The 16,921-nt window shown below is 39.0% G+C and overlaps 1 protein-coding gene and 1 long non-coding RNA gene across 2 annotated transcripts; both read right to left on the bottom strand.

Moving 5' to 3' along the window:
* Nucleotides 1–2,123: 2,123 nt before the first annotated feature.
* LOC134600721 (uncharacterized) lies at nucleotides 2,124–3,255 on the bottom strand. Its single transcript, XR_010090358.1, has 3 exons — nucleotides 3,187–3,255; nucleotides 2,268–2,331; nucleotides 2,124–2,159 (listed from the first exon to the last, which is right to left on the bottom strand). It is a non-coding gene; the product is annotated as an uncharacterized LOC134600721 (long non-coding RNA).
* A 774-nt stretch (nucleotides 3,256–4,029) lies between these two features.
* On the bottom strand, nucleotides 4,030–5,337 carry LOC134601595 (uncharacterized protein F54H12.2-like). The gene has a single exon (XM_063446118.1). It carries the CDS (start codon nucleotides 5,335–5,337, stop codon nucleotides 4,030–4,032), a length of 1,308 nt encoding a protein of 435 aa, XP_063302188.1.
* Between the last annotated feature and the right edge of the window lie 11,584 nt (nucleotides 5,338–16,921).

Raw genomic sequence — 16,921 nt, 5'->3', positions numbered from 1 at the left:
CTACGATGCATTACACCACCGACTCTATTCCTAACAATGATTACAACTAGCCTTAAAGACCTGCTGCCAATAATTTCAGCATTGCTCTGTACCAAGTTTGACACTGCGTTTAAAAAGGTTTCTGCATTCAATTCATCTCTACAACGTCTAATAGAGTGTAACGGTCTGCCAAGATCATCGCTATCTAGTCTTAATTGAACAAAATCGCTTGGCCCTATATCAGGCATCATTCTGTTTAAAAGCTCTTGAATAGCATCATGTACAGACTGGAGTGCGTCTGAAAACGATGTTATTCTGTCTAAATTTACAAACCGAAAATGTTCATAATATTCCACGGCATTGAAATTGTTAATATCTCTGCGGCGTTGTTCAACACGCTCCAAAAATACAGGAGCCTCTAGTTCATCATTGGGGTTCTGCACTTTGGGGTGCTCCTGCGAATCGTTAATATTCTCAGGACTAAATGGACTTTGTTGTATCTCTGGGGAAAGATCTGTAGGTGATGGGGCTATTTCAGTATCATTTGTGTGGGGTGTCACAGGGGTAACAGGAGTGTCAACGCCATCCTCAGCTGGAAGTACCACAGGGGTTAAGCATTTGTCTGTATCACAAGGGGTCTTACGGCGTTGCCTAGACATCGCAGAACGTAATGCACCTCGCAATGTATTTATGGCACGTTTTACGGTTCTAGCTCGGCGTTTAGCTACAAGTCTCTGTCTGGTCCATTTTTTGGATTGAGATAATAAACCCCGTCCAACCATGACTAGTCACGCGGGGGTCAGTAAATTTAGACCTGAACGAAAGGCATCGGTAGCACGGTCAAGTCTTTCTAAACGGTTTAAAAAATGAGTTTGTCTAAGCTCATCATCAGTCACAATAACAATGTTACGGATCTCACTAATTACAGAGTCAATAAAGGTTTCTAAAGCGAACCAAAAACCAAATTCCCTTAAAAACCACTGTAATAAATCACCGACGTTGTCACGGGGTAATTTATGGTTTGGTATAAGACCTCTTATTCCCAATGGACTGTCACGGCCATCGTGGGATAACAATGAATGGCCAATACTAAATGGGCGCCTAGCGGCGTAAAGTTTTAGACTCAGAGGCCTGCTTTGCTTTAAAAGAGCAGCATTATGCACTATTTTGAGTATTTCATTGATTGTATGGTCTACCGCATCCTTGACTTCAAACCATAAAGGAGCAGAACGCGTGAACCACAACATACATTTTCTAACATCAAGAGGTGATGTGGTCTCTGTATAAATGTGTGTGTTTTTGCTGTCATATCTACTTTTCTTAGGTGGCGGTGGTGTTGGCACCTTTACAGAGGTATTTCTGGATGTCAATGATGTAGTTCCTCTATGTATATTGTTATCGTTGCTGGTGGCTTGTGTTATATCCTGTAAAACAGTTCTACTTTTCTTAGGGATTGGTTGTATAGGAACATTTACAGGGGTAATGGATTGTTTCACAGGTATATTTGATGCTACAGTGAAATGTCGACACCCTGATACATTGACTGGTGATGTGACAGCTGACTTGCCCCAAAATGTATGTTTTGTTGTGTTTAATGACTGTATTTGTAGAGGCTCCTTTGCTACACATGTCGCACTAGATGGACGCTGCCTTAAAACCCCTGAGGTAGATGTTGACGGTTGTTCGTCATCACGTGTGACTGTAATATCTCTTGTAGAGCGGCTCCGGGTTAAAGACAACTTTGATGCTGTATAGAAAAAATAAATGAATATGTTAATATATCAATGTACATACAGAGCCTAAAAACAGACCCTCAGATATGAATACTATATTTATGTAGTAAATAAATATACAAATAAAAACCAACTCATACGTATACTTACCCTGTTTTAATTTATGCGGGTTGCAGTCCCTGCGTTCTCCGGCATTCGCGCTGTATGTCTTACGACCGTGATCCGCCGTTGGTAAGCGGCTAATGCCTGTACATGCATCAGAAACTTCTGAGGTTTTTGTACTTTTTATGGATGTTTCTAAAATAAATAGAAATATAATTATCACAGGGATAAAACCGGGTATGATACAACAGCATATAACATTATATAAACACACACCTGTTTTTAATGGTCTACGTGGATGTATGTTGGTGGGTCTGTCAGCCAATACTCCAGTATTAAAAGGACCTAAATAAATAAAATACAATAAGACTTAGTTTATTTTATGCATAAAAGACTCCAAAATAAACATTTGGAATTCTTAAACAACACTTATCAACATAGAAAATTTACAACCTTGTGAGGCGACCGTGAGCCTTCTGGGTAACCCATTTTCATTCGTTGGCGGACTGATTTTTCCCTGAAACGCGATAAAGTATTTGAACACTTATGACGGGAACACTATGACAGCATTTTACAATTAATGACACCAATCAGTTGTTTGACAAAACAGGCATAGTGAGATGTCTAACAGCCACAGTGAAATGCATATCAGCCACAGTGAAATGTATAGCAACCACAGTGATATGTATGATGCTGTAGCATCACAGCATATTTTAAAAATTTTATGCTATAACATGCAAGGATAAGCTGAGCATAACACATATGTACAACATATATAACCCCAGTATAACAAATATATTAAACAACATACACGGATAAGACCCCGCAAATGCATAGATAAGGATTTTGCCCACATTAAAATCATTACTATGTTCAGTACGTAACGTTTTAGAACACAGAGACACGGAAACAAGCAATGCAGACTCTATATAATAGCCCCTTACGTTGTTAAAAATAAAACGCAAAAAACATAAGGCACACAGTCTATACTACAGACCCTTATAGTTAGACATAAAACAATCCCATTGATGCTGTAGCATCACAGCATATTTAAAAAAATGTTATGCTATAACATGCACGGAGAAGCACAGCATAACACCCCCGCAAATGCATAGATAAGGATTTTGCATACATTAAAAACATTACTAACTATGTTCAGTACGTAACATTTTAGAACAGAAAGACGCGGAAACAAACAGTGCAGACTCTATATAATAGACCCCTACGTTGTTGAAAATAAAAACAAATACAAATGGCATACAGTCTATACTACAGTCCCCTACAGTTAGAAATAAAACAATCCCATAGACGTTCATATTTTAAAAAACATACAATTTTAAATATAAAAGAATGATGATTTAGAATTACTTACCATATCTGTGTCTTGGGTATTCATTATGTAGTTGTAACCAGGAGATGCCTTATGACCCCTAGTCTTGAGCCATGTCTTTTTATACCTTTTTTTTTTTTTTTTTTTTTTTTTTTTTTTGTGTTTTCTTGATGGGTTCGGGCAGGTGTATGATGGTCATTGTGTAAATGTGGACAGACAGGTGCATGAGGGTCATTGTGATGTGGTCAGACAGGTGCATGAGGGTCATCAGTAATAAATATATACATACTAATTGTAACAGACAAAACTGATTTTATTGAGATCAAGAAAAATCATAACAAGATATTAATGACGATAACACGCCGTACATCTCTGTACATGAACGCTATGAACACGTCTATTTTTTAACCCACGCATATATTGCCACACAAAACGGGATACTAAACGATCATTTTGTTTTAATTCACTTGTGAAATGGCTTAAAAGCTCTTTAAAAGCAATCCCTTTACACATATGATGAATAAAAAAAATACAGAACTCCCCACACACTGTAGACAGAGTACTTTGCAACTGAACATTTTGAAAGAATATCTGTTTAACATTTCTTTTTAAAAATATCAGTATTTCTTTAGGGAATATTTCACTTGTCGGTGCTAGTCCGTAAGAATCAAAAAAATATCCCTGTCTCTTATCATCAATATAAACAGCCAGCCAGTGCTCCCCGGATAATGTATGTGGATCCGTATTTATAATGAATGCCGCTGGTACGCTGTCCAGTTTAGAGGTTGGTAGTAAATCGCACGGGAACACACCAACGAATATACCTCTGGAATATGGGTCGCTGCGTAAAATATGCGTTATTTCTAAGGTGTTCATGGTTAGGTTTTAGAGAAAATCATAAAGAACCTCCCGTCTTTGATTAATTTCAATAATGTTTTCAAACAGTCCATAGACAAGCAAATTTACAGTGCGTTCCAGGGCCCTCGAAAAACGTATTTCCGCCCTTAGGTTACCGCTACGAATGAGTGAAAAATGGCTACTGCATTCCTGATCAGGTGATAGATCAAAGGCGAATAATGTATATCCGGCCACAAATTCTTCTCTGTTAATTATAATTCCAGAATCACCACAATTCTTCTGTGCCAATAATAAAAATGACATATATTCACGCACTGCGTTAGAATGTTCAAAATCAGGTTGAAAAGGCTTTGCAGGTATTTGTTCACCATCCAGATAGAGTGCCGCAAAATTCACATTATGGTGTTTGAAACACAAGGGATTTCTGTCATAAGCGCCTGAAAAAGCTTCATTGTCGACAAATGCTAAAATGACCAGCTTTGGAATCTGTCCCAAGAATATATTTTCCTGATTGCAAACACGACTGCCTGTGGGTACGCTGAACACTTTCATACTAGCGCGCTCTATGGCATATTTAGCGTTGCCTGTTAGAAGGCCTTGCGCGTGACCTATTCGCACTGCCGGGGATATCTGGACTCTTTTAACAAACAGAGATGCATTTAGAATTTGAAGTTTATACGGTTCAGCGTCTGCGGACATTAAACAAAACGTGTCTTTATTTCTGGTAAGCTTTATTTTCAAATCCAGACCGTTCAGTATTAGTTTGTCCTGAAAAAATAGATCACTATGTAGATGTCCAAGTAACTCAACAGTTTTACTGCGTGCTGTCATATGTGCCCGCTTTGTAAATCCTGTGTTGTCACCATCCAAAACTCTGTCTTGATGTTTTCCCGCAGTATCCTTGTAAAATAATCCGGCTGTAAACTGAGTTGATAAAGCATCAGCGCTGTAATTGAGCAGTGTTTCAATGTAGGCTCGGTAAGCGTAGAGATTATTAGATTGTGATATCAGCCTATCCCCGAGTGTAACATCTAGCTGATTAAACAGTGTCGCTATCGGGTAGTTGATTAGACTCACTCGTGCTCCATCTGCAATCGGCGTATTGTCATTTTTAACAATTTTACACGTAATGTACAACAGCGTGTTATTCAAATCGAAATAATGTTCACCGCTTCCTGCTATGTAGAATTCGAGTGGTGAAGTTTCCGAAATGGCGGCCAACGGTTGTACTTCCACATACAGGCTTTTTTCTATGCTGGTCTGAGTAGGCTTTATTTCAAAAAGATCCAGTTCTGATTTGGCGCATTCTACGGATGCAGTATGGATAAACGACATGTCAGCTGTTCAAAATATGTTGTTAGCGTTCCTTCGTGATACTCTTCTCTTCTTTCTAGCAGGAGTGCAAGCCTTTTTGTTGCGGGTGTACGTTGTACATGCAGGAAATACTCCTGATCGTTTCCGTTTCCTTTTAGGATTATTTGTACCTATGTATACTAAACCAGAGCCGTCCTGGGGTTCACCCACTATTTTATTCATCGCAGCCGTTGAAACTCTACCCACAACATCCTTTGCAATGTTCCTAGCCGCTGTTTTCACGTGTGGTTTCACCAATTCTAAACCGCGCCTGAACAATGGTACGGCTCTCCGGAATAAGCTTCTAAATATGCCCCCTAAACCACGACCGTACATATACGTACTACCATGAAATCCCGGCAGTCCCTGACCAGCCTGTGTCTTATAATAATTACTGTAAATGTGTGGTTCGCCATAGATTTTAACAGCAACCATGTTTGTTTTGCTAGTAGTAGACGCTGCGACGGGGGCGAAAGTGAAGCTTAACGATAGACTTTCCGTACTTGAATGAGACGTTTCTATTTTGGTCGTTCTTTATCTCTATTGTGATAGTATCGAAATGATGCTTACTTACTGGTAAGTAATCCGGTTTGATGTACTTCTGAGTTATAATCTCATTGTTATTACCTGTAATTTCAACGGACCGTAACAGCGGTACAAAGCTATCACCCACCCGCTGATGCTCTATTATATCTGTGTATACAAACAGGGTATAAAAACTGCTTTTTATATCTGCACAAATAGTTCCTGAAATAGTTCTATCAAAATGATTAGAGTCAATTCCAAGTATATGAGTCAATTTGTCGCTGGCTATAAATGTATCACGGCCGACAACATGTACATAGCGCTCCAAAACGTCATATTCCAGTTTAATATCCACCGGCAGATCATTATTCGCGGCAATAATCTTGTTAATATTCCGAACCAGCTTCTGAACATCATCATAATACCCTGATTTTACGTTCAGCTGTTTTAGGGGTCCGCCGGCTAAACCAACATATATGTATCCTTCAGCGGTTTCAAAAGTGTTCCATGTATGGGGATATTGTATTTCTGTTAAACCAACTTCCCATTCACCTTTTAAGATAATCGGCTTGGATAGTTTTGTCGTATAATTGGATATTTCGTTTTGAGGGTATATTTCGTGCGATGCGTTACTAGGCAGTGTTACGTAAAATGCTGTGTCCTCCATAGTCGTGTTGTTGTTTAGAGGGTGGTTAACTGCTTTTTGTCAATCCAACTATTGAATGACGCTGGGTAACCTAACCATTTAACGTAGTACAATATTTTACCTTTGTCGCTCTTCTGTCTTAAAACTTTTTCAATTCTGTAAATACGATTGTGATTTGGAGGTATTTTCTGTATTTCTTCAGCGTAGAATGATCCCTCAATTAAATCGCCGTTACAATCTTTTAACATATAGAGTGGTTTTATACCTTTGGTATTTAATGAGTCCACTACAAATATTTCATCAGTGAAGGTCTGCTCATACCCTTTACTGAAAATGTATTTATACTTTGATATCCTGACTTGGTCTCCAATTTTCAGCGCTGGTTTAATCCTTTTATGATTGAAATACTCCCCGTAAATGTTTTTCCACACCGTGCGTGTGTTTTTCTGCGTCACCGCTGCAGGAGCGCACCGTATTGTTCTGTGTACTGTGTGGTTGTAGCTATATATCAGATCATCCAGAACATCTACATAGCGGTATGTATTGCGTGCTGTAAAATAGCGCCACATTTTAGTTTTCAATGTTCTGTTAAAACGCTCGACAATAGCGGCCTTCACCATATTATTGGTTGTAAAGTGTATAACCTCACATTTTTTTAGGACTGTTTTTACACTCTTGTTCAGGAATTCTTTGCCTTTGTCTGTTTGCAACTTTTGAGGTACACGTCCCGACCTGAAAATATTCTGAAAAGCAGCAGCAACGTTTTTTCCTGATTTATTCTTCAAAGCCACAGCCCATGCATATTTTGACAGCACATCTATGACGGTCAGTATATATTTTATACCATCATTTTGCTTAGCAAAGTCAATCATTGAGACAAGATCAGCTTGCCATTGTTCGTGTAAGTGTCCTGATCTGCCAACCATTCTTTAACAACTGTTCTTTTTATGTTATGTTTTTTAATTGAGTTATAGAATTTATCAATACCGCTGTAGCTACCTGATTCTCTTGGTGTGTAATATATTGATTTTAATGCTGATATATTATTGCTGTTGGGCATCATGATTAAAGAATACTATTCAGTTGGTTATCTTGTTACAGCTGTCACCATGAGACCCCACCCCTGGGTTGTAAATGCCGGCTGTCTGTCAATAGTCATACTGTCCCATGTGTTTAAGGAAAACATTTAAGTTGTTGATTCTGTTACGGCTGTCATCCTGGGAACCCCTGTCTTGGTTGTAAATGCCATCTGTCTGTCATTGCTCATCTAAACACTTTTGGTTTTAGATCTGATTGCATTGCCACACGTGTCTAGTAATATTGTTACATAAGTTAATTTGGCATTTATTTATTTCTCCGATTTATATAAATCTGTCCTCTGTGTTTGTTCTATGCATTCAAAAAATATCCCAGACACATCTTTCAAAAACATGCCCAGACACATCCCCTTTACTCAGCAATATTTGGAACGATTGAAATTGCAGAGCCTTCCAAGTGAGACTCGGGACATAACACCCCATTTTCAAAAGAGACAATCGTTACCAAATATTTCTTTTAGCACCCCGGGATTAACTACATCTCACGGCTCTTTGCTACCTAAGAAGCGCCCACGTATACTAAAGCATCCTGCTGATTGGTTGAATTTGTGATGTTTATTCCTTGCTTTTCTGACTAATACATTTGATGATTATTGCTTTTCCTACATATATTGTATTATAGCTTTTCCTGCGGATATTGTATTATTGTTTTTCCTGTGAATATTGCATTGACTTTTTTTTTGTCTAATAAACATTGCTATATGAGTTAATTTGGCATTTATTTATTTCTCCGATTTATATAAATCTGTCCTCTGTGTTTGTTCTATACTTTAAAAAAGATCCCAGACACATCTTTCAAAAACATGCCCAGACACAATCCCTTTACTCAGCAATATCCTTCCTCTAAATGAAATTAAAAATAAATGTAAAAAATCCAATCAAAGAATGTAATACCTCATACAACCATATGGTGGCACACTCTATGAACATTGTATCGTGTCTATAACACCCCGTGATGTGGCTTCATTAAAATGTTCGCTAATATGTAATAAAGATCATGGGCGTGGTCATAACACGCCGTGTGTGTGGACTCATAAAAATGGCCGTTACTACGTCAAAAATAGCACTGGGGACGTAATGTGCCATGGTTGTGGTTTAGTGCCATGGTTTAGTAAAGAAGGGGCGGTACACACATCGTCGCGCAATGGGTGGGTCATATTGCGCAACAGGCGTGGTTTAATAAATAGGGGTGGGGCACCTGACAAAATAAAAATGTATTAGGGGCGGGGCCCATAAGGTGTCATGGGCGTGGTTTAGTCAAAAAAGGGGCGGATCACACAACAATGCGCAATGGGCGGGGTTATATTGCGCAGTGGGCGTGGTTTACTAAAAAGGGGCGGGGCACCTGTCAAAAGTTAGTTTGATGACTTGTGTAGCTGTACACTACTTCCTGTGTCTGTCTCCCTCCAAGTCAACGGTGCTACCATCAGCTCCACCACGCAGGCTCGCTGCCTAGGTGTTCTCTTTGACTCCGACCTCTCCTTCAAACCTCATGTTCAATCTATCACCAAATCCTGTCATTTCCATCTCAAAAACATTGCGTGCATACGCCCCTACTTAACGCCAGATGCGACTAAGGTGTTGGTCCATTCATCTGTCCTTTCTCGCCTTGACTACTGTAATCCACTTCTCAGTGGTCTTACGTGCTCCCAACTTGCGCCGTTACAGTCCATAATGAATGCGGCGGCGAGGCTCATCTTCCTCTCCGCCTGCACCTCCCATGCCTTACCCTTCTTTCAGTCCCTACATTGGCTTCCTATAAAATATAGAGCTCAATTTACAAATCTGGTTCTTGCTTTCAAATCTCTACATAATGCTGCTTCCACCTATCTATCCTCCCTTATACATAAGTATGTCCCGTCTAGGCCCTTACGAACTGCTGAAGACTTACGTCTATCTTCTGTCCGTACTCCCACCTCTGATGCTCGCCTTCAAGATTTCTCGAGGGCTGCACCGTTCCTGTGGAACTCACTTCCCTCCTCCGTTAGATGCTCACCCAGTCTCCATTTCTTCAAAAAATCGTTAAAACCCACTTCTTCATAAAAGCGTATCAATTAAACTGTTAATAGCTCCCAACTGATTCCTCTTCTGCAACTGTCACTAGTCTAATACTATCCTTACCTTTTTGTGTCATTTTACCCCACTCCCTCTAGCATGTAAGCTCATTGAGCAGGGCCCTCAACCCCTCTGTTCCTGTGTGTCCAACTTGTCTGGTTACAACTACATGTCTGTTCGTCCACCCCTTGTAAAGCGCTGCGGAATTTGACGGCGCTCTATAAATAATAATGTCTTGTTACATGGAAAATTTTCCATGCAATGCAATACCAGTAAGAGCTCTTTGATTGGTGGGCTTGTAAGCCATCTGACACTCAATTCTCGAGACTGAATAATATAATTAGAGCCCGCACTCACCACCCATAGGAAAGAGCTTGGGGGTACACTAGGTTTCCCCCTTTTATTACAATATATACACTCATTGGCCACAGTTGGCTTCATGACCAATGGTTGTATCAATGGTTGACCAATAGTTTTAAATACTAAGGAAAGGTGGAGGCATAGGAATGTTTTAAACATCCTTTTTTAAAACAGCTTTTTTTTTTTTTGCTTTTTTTTAATGAGACCAGCCACCACATAATTAACCTTTGCATTGCTTAGGGTTTTTAACTATTCACCTGCTAGGTCAGTCAGTATGCAAATAGTACTTAAAATTATCATTTGCTTGTAAAAAAAAAAATGAACCATAATTTGCGATAATTGTGCATCGTGCCTGATTCAATTTGGGTCTGTATTTTATCAGGACCAGTTTTTTGTGAATCTTCCAAATTTGGACACCGAATCTTGACTGTATTTGGCTTCAGTAAATATGAAAATTGCTGTTGCGGTCAGAATTCGGCCATTTTCATTAATGAATAACCCAGATAATCTCTAAAACTGACATTGCTGTTAAAGGTAAATAATAAATGGAAATCAAACTTTGTACATTTATTTCATTTTAATATTTACGTAGATAGCAATGTCTACACTAATTGTTTATTTCACTTTTGTTTATGTTCCACCTACGCATGCCCTTCTTCAAATAGGTTGTGTTTTTTTAAACATAAAAAGCTTGATAGTGTAGGAGTATATTTGTTCTCTAAATGTTCCAAATAGGTCATTTATCACATGTGAAGTGGATATCAATTAAGCTATATCCATTTGTTTTCCTAATGTAATCACGTTCACAGAGACAATTTCTTTGAAGAGATACCCACAGAGTATTTCATATCCTCTGTTTTTAACTTATAAAATAAGTACAGTAACCCCACTAAAGCAATGACTACATTAAGTTTACCATTCTAATTGTAAAATGTAACTTTAAATTGAGTTCAAATAAATTAAATGAATCTTGATAAGCATTTCATAACACAGAGCTGTGTTTGTTCTGTTGCAGATGTAATTCTTTGACAAATATTGTTGGAGTTGCATTAGCATAAGAAAAATTGAGCCAAGTATAGAAGCACAACCACTGTTCTAATGGCCTCTATAAATCCTAAACTCATTAAAGACAAAAGCTGAACTTTATTTGATAAAATATTATAAGAAAGGTATTGCACATTAAATGCACGCATGTTTCTGTGCACATTGCAAAGAATGCGTTTGCCTTTTCGTGATTAAACTTAGTGACCTTTAGAAAATAGTTAATTGATGTTAATCTGTATTTTAAAATTTAAATATAACACGTCATGACAGGAAAATAGAGCTCAGAGTACGGCAGATCCTTTTTTTTTTTTAAAAAAAAAACAACAACTTTTTTTAGGAATGGTCTTATCTTACAGATAAACTGTAATTCCTGAATTAAGGTAGATATTCCCACAAATCAGAATGGGAATAGTACTGGAAAAAGGGTTCTAGAAGAAGAGATTGTAGAGAAATATTTAGAGAGCAGATACAGATAGGAAGAGGGGGAGGACAGAGAGACCTCTAGAATGTAAGCTCATAGAGCAAGGCCCTCCACCCCCTCTGTTCCTGCACATCCAGTTGTCTGGTTACAATTACATGTCTGTTAGTCCACCCATTGTACAGCGCTACAGAATCTGATGGCGCTATATAAATGATAAAATAATAACAATAATAGAGAGAGAAACTGTGAGGTAGAAGGCATAGTTGGCTCTCTAATAAGGTGATTTAGGCAGCTGCCTAATGCCTTGCACTCACTGGGGCCTCACTGCCTGGAGAGGAGGGCATGTAGCATTTGGCAAGCAGCAGAGGACTTCCCACTATTAGGAGACGTGAGGAGCAACCTCTGCCAGCTGCTCCTCACACTGCCACAGATTTGGGGAAGGGAGCAGTAGCATAGGGACCAAGCATCAGATAATAATGCAGGCAATCCCCAGAGAAAAGGTTATATCGTAAAGGAGCTGGTCTGTACTTGCCTGGTTGCACTGGCCTGCTCCATCATTCTCCAATACATTAGGAAGCTACCGAGGGAGCAGGAAATTACATGCAAGCCCATCCTATCCCTCAGTAAGGCTTCATCACACCGCGCAGAAGTTGCTCTAGCACTGGATCACCAGTGTAAGTGACCTAACAATTTATTGTGTTGTGAGGAGAGACAAATGGGGATGGGGGAGATATAGAAATTGAGATTTTGAGAGGAGAGTTGAATGAACCAGGGGAAAGAGGGAGATGGAGCTGGGTGAGAGAAAGAGAGATTAAGCTGGGGGTGAGAGGGAGTCGGAGCAGGGTTAGAGAAGTAGATCGAGCTGAGGGAAGACAGAAAGATAGAGCTGAAGGTAGAGGGTAAGATGGAGCTGGGAGAGGGAATTAAAACTGGGGAGAAAGGCAGAGGAAACTGCGTGGGAGAGAGGAAGATAAAGCTGAGGGGTGTGAGAGGAGAATAGAGGGGAGAGAGGGAGATTGAGCTAGGGAGAGAGGGGAAGAGAGGGATATGGAGCAGAGGAAGGGAGAGGGAGGGGAAATAGGGAGATGGATCTAGGAGGAGAGAGGAAAATGGAGCTGGATGGGAGACAGGAAGATGGAGCTGAGGCATGAGAGGGAGATGAAGGGGTGGGAGGAGGACATGCAAATAGTCAAGATGGTGCTGAGAGACTCCTGGAAGCTCCAAAGTCACATTTCCACATTACTGGACAGGAAAGAGTGAGACGGAGCAGGGTGAATGAAGTAGATGGAGCTAACGTAAGAGAGAAAGATAAGGCTGGAGGGAGAGTGTAAGATGGAGCTGGGGAGAAGGAAATATAGCTGGGGAGAAAGGCAGAGGAAGCTGTGTGGGAGAGATGAAGATAAAGCTAAGGAGTGTGAGAGGAGAATAGAGGGGAGAGGGCAATAGAGCAGATGAAGGGAGAGGGAGCAGAGATAGGGAGATGTATCTAGGAGGAGAGAGGGCGATGGAGCAGAGAACGGGAGAAGGAGGGGAAAGAGGGAAATGGAGCAGAGGAAGAGAGAGGGAGGGGAAAAAGTGGGATGGAGGGGAAAGAGGGAGATGGAGGGGAGAGAGGGAGATGGAGCAGAGGAAGGGAGAGGCAGGAGAAAGAGGGAGATGGATCTGGGAGAAGAGAGGGAGATGGGGCAGAAGAAGGGTAAGGGAGGGGAAAGAGGGAGATGGATCTAGGAGGAGGGAGGAAAATGGAGCTGGATGGGAGACAGGAATATGGAGCTGAGGCATGAGAGGGAGATAGAGGGGTGAGAGGAGGACATGCAAATAGGCAAGATGGTGCTGAGAGACTCCTGGAAGCTCCAAACTTCCATTTCCACATTGGGGGAGGCAGCTTTTGTGGAAGTGGTCCCTGTCTTTGGTATCTTTACCATATATATTTGGTGAGTGTGCTTTATATTGTTAGGACTTTTACGTTGTTAGATCGGTTGCACCTTAAACATTTGTGTTTTCTTTTTGTCCTTCAATAAAAATATTGTGTAGCGCAAACATGCATTCCAAAAAGCACTGCCCTAGTTTTTTTCTATTGTGTACACCCAATGCTGATTAAGGGGTTAGTACTCATACTCACAAATGTAACAATATCCCTCATGTTATGGGAATATAACACTAACAAACGATGATTTTACAGTTCTTAAACATTTTGCATATTAAAAGCCAGAGCAAGAATTAACATACTTCACACACCGATCTGCGTAAAAAAATAGAAAAAAGGGAACTTGGCTCATGGAGAAATCCTAGATGTGTGTTTAATGCAGAGTGAATGTAGTTCTGCCAACAAAATGAATCAGCTTAAGTACACAGCAAGGAACATTTATTTGTGTTTTCTGATGTTGTTTCAACTGCCGTGTAAAATGAAAAACCCTCTGCATCAATGGTGCGCCAATATTTAATTTGCATGATTGTTTTAAATGTGGTCCTCATAAGACAGAATTCTAATTATAAAACATAACTACCAGATCCTGAAAAACTCAGCAGAGTAAACTTGTAATTATCATCAATAGAGGATGACTGAAGAAAGCCCAGTTACAGTATAAAAACGTTAAATATTCTGTGGTTATAATCTCTCTTCACTTAAACGAGTCATTGATTTACAAAGCTGTATTTCACATGACTAACCAAAAGCACAAAACTGGAGTCATTAAACACAATAAATCATATAGCAGTTCAACAAGCAATTTATTGAAGCATAAAGCTACAACAAAGCATTCTTTAAAAAACCATTAAAATATTCTCCTTAACTATATGCTTGAGACTGCTCTCTGAATCTTGCAATGATTATTTTTGGTATTGTACTTTTTTTTTCTTTCCAGACTAATTGCTTTTGAAAATTCCCTTGAAAACACAACAATTATGCTGGTAATTGTGAGGATAGCTCCTCTAGATGTCCGACTTCCATCATTCTGAAAACAGAGAGTTGTGATTTTTCATTCACGTTTATAAAATGCTGGGCTATCTCACATGTCAGGAATCCAGGAGAAAAGTCCTGATTTAAGACTCCAGCACCATTTGCTTGGGTTTATATATGGGTGCCGCTTCAGGGGATTCAAGAGATACTTTGAAAAAATAAAGTGAGGTAAAATTATTACACACACTTCAATTTCTTCAAACCATGCTCATTCCATGGGAGAGCAATTCTGGAGCTTCCCATATATGGACCATTCTCTGGGTATCTTGCCTGGCTCAAACATTACCACTCTGTTGTGTCCCATGAATTAGGCACATATCATTACTGACATGCCTGAAGTATTCCACTCTGCTATCCATATTAATAACTCTCATTATTGTTAGATATATTTTCTTAATAATAAAAAACTGACTACTGTTTCTATATGTATCTTTACATTGAAATTCCACATCATAGCGGAACCTGATAGGGAGAAAATAAAAGCAATACTATGGGCCAAAGAGGACTACACGATTGGCCGTAGCAGTTATATTGATACTGTTGTCTAAAATACTTCACCTGTGTAAAACCTTACCAATTCCAATATCCACAGACCTAATGAGTCTCCAGAATTTTTTAAAATCTATTTTCACCCCGCAAAGGCTTCACACAGATGCAGTTTGCAGATCAGGGAAAGCCTCATAAAACTTTTTTTGACTCAGAGAGGTAAATCTTGAGACTGACAGATAAGTCTCAAGATTTACCTGTCAGAGCAATCTGATTGGTTGGCTTAAGCCAGCCAACTAGTGCCCTCTGAGTAAAAATGTCATGGCATATCCTGAAACATGGCAATCCTACAAGGGTACCAATTTAGGGAGTGGGACATGAGTGGCTGTCATGACAGTGGCGTAAGGACCATGTTGGGAGTGGGACATGTTCACACATGCTCTCACTGCGGAGCACATCAGATTGAGCACACCTAAACCTAGGGTAAGTTAGTATATTTATATTATATGTAGCGATATTTTTATTTGTCCTCAAGAATGTGACGTGAATAAGATTAATTATATCATTACAATGGTAACTTTCAAAGGATTGAATATATTAGGCAGCACGTGAACAGGCAGGTCTTGAATGTCATGTGTTGGAAGCAAGTAAAATAGGCAAGTAAAAAAAGTCAAACAGTGGTGCCTAGACAACCTGGTCAGACCATCTCCAAAACAGCAAGTCTTGTGGGATGTTTTCAGTATGCAATAGTTAGCACCTACCAAAAGTGGTGCAAGGAAAGACAACTGGTAAACCGGCATCAGAGTCATGGGCACCCAAGGCTCATTGATGCATGTGGGGAGCGAAAGCCAACCCATCTGGTCTGATCACACAGAAGAGTCACACAGATGAGAGTGTCATCATCTTTGGAACATGCCAAGACATTGAATGTGAGTAGCAAATACCAAACACTTTGGACTTTTTAGCTCAGTGCTCAGTGTTAACTTGGTACAGAAAAATAATAACATACATTCAAGTACAAAAACTGGTCTGCCACCTTTGTTGACTGATTTTCATTCTATTTTGTTTTAACCTAACCTAACCTAACCTAACCTAACCAATAAACTAGGACATCGACAAGTTGGATCTTATCATTTTACCACTCAAAAAGGTAAACGCTTTATTGTAAAATGCTTCTTTGGTTTGTTTTGTTTTTCGATAAAATAATCACATGTTTATTATGAAGATATTGTGTTTTTTGTATATGCAAAGCCAAATAATATACAAAACTTCTATGATATTTTATCATTCATATGATAGCATATAATACATGCACATTATATTTTATCATTGGTATGTTTATAACAATCATGCATGCAAAACTTGATCTTTATCAAAATTCAGAGAGCTAGCATTATTTCAATGTATATACCATTAGGTTTTGATATTTACATTTTCCTAATAGTCATATTATAATAAAAAAGTCATCCACTTAAATGACTTAATGCAGGCTATAAACATTAGAAAAACTTAATTTACTGAAAAAATGATTATATCAGTAATCCATTATGTTTTGTCCCATCAAAAGCATTTGAAGCTGTTTCAAGAGTGACAGTTTATTAATATATGACTTCCTTCTCAGTGGGTGTTAAATAATTATTCCTGTAAATCAGTGTAAAATCTTTCAGCTCATAAATTTCACACTTCCATTAAAGTAGCACTTTCAAAAGATATCTTTGCAATCTAATATCTTCTGACTCTACTCCAAGATTTGCCTGTAGAGTTCATATCAATATAGTTTATATTCAATATAGATCTTACTACTACAATTATTATCATTATACGTAAATATAAACATTTATGTAAAATAATTCAATACAACTTCTGGAAAAACTATCGGTATTAGAAAACTATATAATCTGCTACATATCCACATTTCAGTAGAGCCAATTTCAATTTCAATATTGTTCTATATGGAACCAATGTGACATAGG

The sequence above is a fragment of the Pelobates fuscus genome, chromosome 3, assembly GCF_036172605.1.
Source record: "Pelobates fuscus isolate aPelFus1 chromosome 3, aPelFus1.pri, whole genome shotgun sequence".
Classification (NCBI taxonomy): domain Eukaryota; kingdom Metazoa; phylum Chordata; class Amphibia; order Anura; family Pelobatidae; genus Pelobates; species Pelobates fuscus.
This window is presented reverse-complemented; position numbering and strand designations above follow the sequence as displayed.